The sequence below is a fragment of the Bidens hawaiensis genome, unplaced genomic scaffold (assembly GCF_021521415.1).
Source record: "Bidens hawaiensis isolate Kalapana, Puna unplaced genomic scaffold, B.hawaiensis_p1.1 tig00002343_1, whole genome shotgun sequence".
Classification (NCBI taxonomy): domain Eukaryota; kingdom Viridiplantae; phylum Streptophyta; class Magnoliopsida; order Asterales; family Asteraceae; genus Bidens; species Bidens hawaiensis.
Window position 1 is genome coordinate 11289 of NW_027491127.1, and position 6034 is coordinate 17322.

At 32.3% G+C, this 6034-nt stretch overlaps 1 protein-coding gene across 1 annotated transcript; it reads left to right on the top strand.

Annotated features, from left to right (window-relative positions):
- Nucleotides 1-3999: 3999 nt before the first annotated feature.
- On the top strand, nt 4000-5477 carry LOC143618984 (uncharacterized). The gene is made up of 3 exons (XM_077091034.1): nt 4000-4190; nt 4283-4550; nt 5154-5477. The coding sequence occupies exons 1-3, from the start codon at nt 4000-4002 to the stop codon at nt 5475-5477; spliced, it is 783 nt and encodes a 260-aa protein (XP_076947149.1).
- The last annotated feature ends 557 nt before the right edge of the window (nt 5478-6034 follow it).

The following is a 6034-nucleotide window of genomic DNA, read 5'->3' on the forward strand; positions in this document are numbered from 1 at the left end:
ATTTGTATGTTTGTTATAGCCTTCTAATTTTGGTTCATATCATGAGTATTGTTTTGAGTTCCGTTTCCTAATATGTTATGCGTACATTATGTACATGACTACTGACCAGAAGGGTTTATCCTTATTTTTACTCAAAATGAATTATGATGAAGTACATGGCTTACATGTATTTTATTTATTTTACACGCTATATAGCTTGAACCCATGACTTTTAATTTACATGGCTTGCATGTATAGCTTTAGAACATACAATTGGTACAATGATTATTTTATTCACAAGAATTCGTTACAGAATATAATATACATAAGGATATAGTTAAAATATTATTTTTTCATAATTATAGATAAACTTTTACCTACAAGGGGCATATTCAAAATAGTGTTTCTACATAACTAAGAAACATAAGATATTATGTACGAAGAATATAGATAATTGACGTTTCTTTTTGAAGAAGATCTATCTATCATAGACATTTCTTCTTAAAGAGGAAACATAACACATGATTGGCAAATAAAGAGAAAGATTTCAGATCTAAGTATTTTAATTAAACAAATGATATCAAAATTAGACTAAAGGTCTGTAGCCGGATTAAGAGACGATCTGGGTATTTATAAACCTATTTGTTTATAGGTTAATCATCAATCATAAAGGTATTCAAAGGAGATTACCACATCATTCAGAATAGACAATCACAGGTGAATACGTTAAACCTTTTAAATCAGTCAAGATAAACGAGTTTTTTATCTTAACAAAGTCAGTCAAATATTTTTTTGAGATTATGTGATCTCTAACATAAAGATTTAAGGGATTACGTGATCCCTATTATATACAAGATAGAAAATAGTAGCAACTCATACCGAGTACACATGTGCTGGGTCCAAACATAATTTGTCTAGTCTATCAATCAAGGCTACGTGGCCGCATACTAGAGATCATAATAAAAGTTCTTCAATGAGAGTCAGTTCCCAGGGAACCGAAATTGTGTGGGTATGGCAGTGGTACAAATCCCAGAAATAAGAGACGTTTTTGTTGAGATTGTTCAAGAAAACTATCTTGTCAGTCAAAGAAAGATTTATTAAAAGTTTTAGAGTCAACGATTCACCAGCATATCGCTGACGTATTTTCCTCCATATTTCAGGGAAACATATTAGTACATGTAGCAAGGAATTAGAGCCATTCATGAAGATAGACGCCCGTAAGGTAGATATGACTCAGTTTTAAATAATTAAAATATTATAAACAATATTTATATATGATTGTTAAAATTAAACAAAGTTTATAAAATCAAACACTCGGTATTTATTATCCGAGAAGCCTTTCAAATAAATTAATATTTTATTTTAATAAAAGGTTTCAAAGATATATTACTATTTTATTTTAAAATAACGACTTCAGCTACATAACTCGCAAACTCTGATATATTTATAAAATAGGTACCAACTATTGGTTACACGTCTAGACCCTAAGTCGGGGTGTGACAACTATACATTCAAGATTAAAGATTACGGGTTTTATCACCTTTGCTATTTCGTTTTCATTACTTTCACCATGTTTTCCATTACTATTATTTTGTTTGATTTTAAGATGCTAGGCTAAACACTATAGACTGCCTAGGCTATTGATGAACCATCGTTGATGTTTTGATTTTAGTTAGAGTGTTTCTTTACGTTATGGTCTTATGATTCAGTAAACTATTTAATTTTATTTGATTGATGCGTGTGTGCACTTGGTTTTACTTGTTCTAGTTTTATGATTCCACTTAATCCTTGGTGATTGTTTCATATGATATGATTTTGTTAGGTCATCTACTGTGTTTTTTACTAGTTTATGATTGAATTCGAATAAGATCATAGTAAAATATTATTAGTTAAACGAATAAAAGTGTGTTGCTAACCTAGAAATCTGTAAGGTGATAGGTTATTGTTAGATCTTTGTTGATTAACATTGCTAGATTTAGTTCTTCGTAAGGAGTCCGTCTAGGTCTGATTAATTAATATTGTCTAGCGAGTCAATTAAGTTTGTTAAATTACCTTTGATTTCCGCACTGTAAGGTAGGATTTCACTATAAAGGTACTATTTCATAAATTAATTAGATAATCGTAAGGAAGTTTAATTTATAAACTGGTGTGTCTTAAAAGTTATTAGAAACTCATATGTGTCTTCTTGAGAAGGTCAGGGGTCCTATTCGGGTTATCTTTTAAGTGTCTATGTTACGATCCCAGTTTCATAACTGTTATTTTCCAACTATTTGATAACTGAAACTTTGGAGATTCTAGCCTAGGTGGTTTTTCATTACCATCTGAATCAGTTGAACTAAATTGTCTTGTGTTTAAATTCTTGTCTTTACTTAATTATTTATTTTTATTAGTTTAATATTAGTTAATTTTAAACCCCCCATTAATAATAATATTTAAATAGTCTGTCAGTTAGTTGAGTCTAATTAGTTAATATACGTAATTTAAAGAGTCTCGTGTGTTTGATATCCAGACTTACTTAGCTATACTATAGTCTCTCGGTTCACTTGCCGGTCAGTAGTTTAGTCGAGTTTTAAGGAGTCTAGAGTATTACTTAGTGTATAGTTTAACGTAATTTAGTTAATAATTATTTGACTACTTTTAGCACATCAGCACCGGTACCAAATTTGCTTATCCCTAATAGTGACACCTAATCCTTCCTTTATAACCTCATTTCTTATCCGGTCCAACCTTGTGTGCCCACACATCTACAGATCGAGTTATATGCTGTTACAAATCAGTTATTTATTATAATATTTAAAAGCATGTGATGGAATAATTAAGGAATGTATTAAGAGTACAAAAAGAACTTATATTGTCAAGAAAATAAGACAAGTGTAGTTCTTGTAGTTGATTTCTCTGTAAAGGAAGATCACACGCAATTCTTTTAGTTGATTTCTCTTAAAAGGTAGATCGGGCAAATCTTCTTCAGTGAAAGCATAGTAGGAGGCCAAGGATGGTATATTTGCATATCGTGACCCTATATATTTAAAACTTAACGTACGGTGGATGATTCTGAATCTAAAAAAGAAAAAAAAACATTCATGTGGGAATGTGTGGTGATTAAAGATAATTTAATTATTTTGAATTTAGTTTTTCATTTTTATATTCTCCCTAATTTGATTACACTATATATACCCCAACACTAAGAATCCATGCTCACCTCTTTTCCTAGCTTTCTTTCTTGTATCACATCCACTGTCTAGTTTCATGTCGTCTATGATAAACCTCAGCAGCCCAATATTGTTGGAACAAACCTTAAAAATGTCTGTTGCTACCAGGAAATCTAAATACCTACTGTCTTTTTCCGGTCAGTCTCCTTTATTATTTTCAGGGTCCTAATTTTCATACACCCTTTGAGAAAAAGAATATATTAATGAAGAAACACTAATCGGCCCCGGGCAGATTACGGATAATCTGGGGGTTAAATAGATGTTTCCCACGAGGGTTAGGTCCGGAAAAGATGGTTCTTCTGATAACCTGCAAAACAGACACCGTGAGCTCGTCACTGAGAAGGGGGGTACCTCCTTGTGACCACCCTCCGGCGTGAGAATCAGACTAGATTGCTCTTGAATATAAGTGTATATTAAGAGAATGACTAGAGCAGATATCAGGTAATATATCAAGATATGAGATATGAGATAAGATGATACCATTCCAAGGTGTTGGAGTATTTATAGCCGAAGGTAGGTTTCCAAGCAGGTACAGCCCGGCCCCCCTCGTTTTTTGATTTTTTTATAATACATTTTGAGTCTGCCCCCCGGTGTCTTAGTCCAAGCTTCGCCACTGTTTTTCTTATAACGAAGAAAGTATAACTCTCAAAAAACTTGATTACAACACATATAACCATGAGTACCATGACTCAGCATATGTATATATAGCCTAACTCTAGTTATAGCAAATAAATCGTTGTGTTTAGATAAAACGTTCAATAAACCCCATTATTTCTATGGATTATTACAGGAAGTTGTTGAAGAACTAGGAATGTACATCGTTGCAGTAGATCGGCCTGGTTATGGAGAGAGCGACCCAAACCTGAAACAAACTGTGAAAAGCTTAGCGTTGGACATCGAGGAGTTTGCTGATAAATTAAACCTGGGACCAAATTTCTATGTGTCTGGATTCTCTATGGGTGGGCAAGTTATATGGTCTTGTCTTAAGTATATCCCTCATAGGTCTGTTTTAAATGTTGACAGTCTTATAAGTTTTAAAGCATCTTTTCACTATTTTTTTGGTATACTTAAATACTAGATGTGTTAATTAACAGACTCGCAGGAGCGGTTCTTATTTCTCCCGCTGTTAATTACTGGTGGCATAACCTACCTTCGAACTTAACCAACGAAGCGTACTCTAGGCTACTTCAACAAGATAAATGGTCTTTACGTGTCGCACTCTATCTACCATGGCTGACCTATTGGTGGAACACTCAAACATGGTTTCCTGGTTTTTCGATTATAAGTGGAAACCCTGCTATCATATCTTCAGCAGATATAGAAATTGCTTCAAAGCTATTTTCTACCATGGATCAAAGTCTGGTAGTAACTCTCTCTTTAACTAAAAAGGAGAACATATCTAATTTATTCATATCTTTACCAATAGTCTCCATTTTGCACCAAATCCCGTTTGTTCAAGAAAGCTATATAGAAAATTAAAAGTACATTTGAGTCAAATACATGTCTGAGTTAAATCAAAAAATTTCTTTTAAATTTTAACTTTTTTAATTTGGCCAAAAGTGATTATTTGTTTTTGTCATAGTTGGATAGCCAACAAATGGTCTACCGTTTAGTTTAGCAATAATTAGTCGGCCAAAACACATGATTATATAAAAGTAATAAAACAGAAGATAAAACATATTTTATATATATTAAAATAAAGTCCACAACACAGTTGCAATATCATTTTGAAATATGTGCATGTGCATAAACTGATAGGGATTGAAATCAAAACTTGAATCACAAAGAGAGACAAGCCATATATATAACAAGCTAGATATCCTACAAAAATACATTGTTGACTTTGACTAAAATTACATATCCCATTATAAACGTACCAATATACATATGTATATTTGTTTTTGTATAAATATATGCTTATGCTACAATTTTTGTTTGTTAATGGAAAAATTGATAACATCACAGGTAATACAACAAGGAGAATTCGAGTCTCTCCATCGTGACTTGAATATTGGGTTCGGGAAGTGGGAATTTGATCCACTCGATCTTAAAAACCCATTTCCAAACAATGATGGATCTGTTCATTTATGGATGGGTGATCAAGACTTGATTGTGCCTGCCACATTACAAAGACGTATAGCTCAACAACTTGGATGGATCATTTATCATGAAGTCAAGGGCGAAGGACACACGTATGCATTTAAGGATGGGATGGGCAATACCATTCTTAAAGAGATTTTATACAAAAAGAATTTTTCTTGTCCTGAAAGATTAAAACGAGGTTATTGAATTAGGTAGGAAGTTGTTTGTTTCAGAAGTTTTAGGGCATAACTATTTGTTTCCGATGTTTTAGGTGTATTGTATTCATATAGAATTTGGAAGTTGTCATCTTTAAAAATTTTGAATGCACTTAAAGTGCTTAATCAAGTTTTATCATATTCTTCCCACAAAACTGAGTTTATTTAAAAGTTGCTATATAAGGACATGGTATAAGACCGACAAATAAACCATGTAACCTACGTGATATGGTGAAAAGAGGGAGGGAATGAAAGAAGGTGAAAGGATATATATATATATATATATATATATATATATTTTCAAAACAGGATAAAAAGACATAACTTAATGGTTTCTAAGAGTAAGAAAAATTTCTTTCGGTTTCTAGGTGATCCATCATTTAAAATGACACAGAACCTAACATGTTTGCAGTTCATATTAGCTGATCCGTCACATGTTCCGTCAAATGACGAAGAAACTATAACATAAACCTAAAATTTTTACATTTTTTTATCATCATATGATTGTTCCGCCATTTGAAATGGTGCATGGAGAATAAGATAACTAAT

Coding starts and splice junctions, on each gene's coding strand:
- LOC143618984 (XM_077091034.1), top strand. CDS start 4,000: ATGTACATCGTTGCAGTAGATCGGCCTGGTTATGGAGAGAGCGACCCA. Junction 4,191..4,282: donor CTTAAGTATATCCCTCATAG/GTCTGTTTTAAA, acceptor GTTAATTAACAG/ACTCGCAGGAGCGGTTCTTA. Junction 4,551..5,153: donor CTACCATGGATCAAAGTCTG/GTAGTAACTCTC, acceptor ATAACATCACAG/GTAATACAACAAGGAGAATT.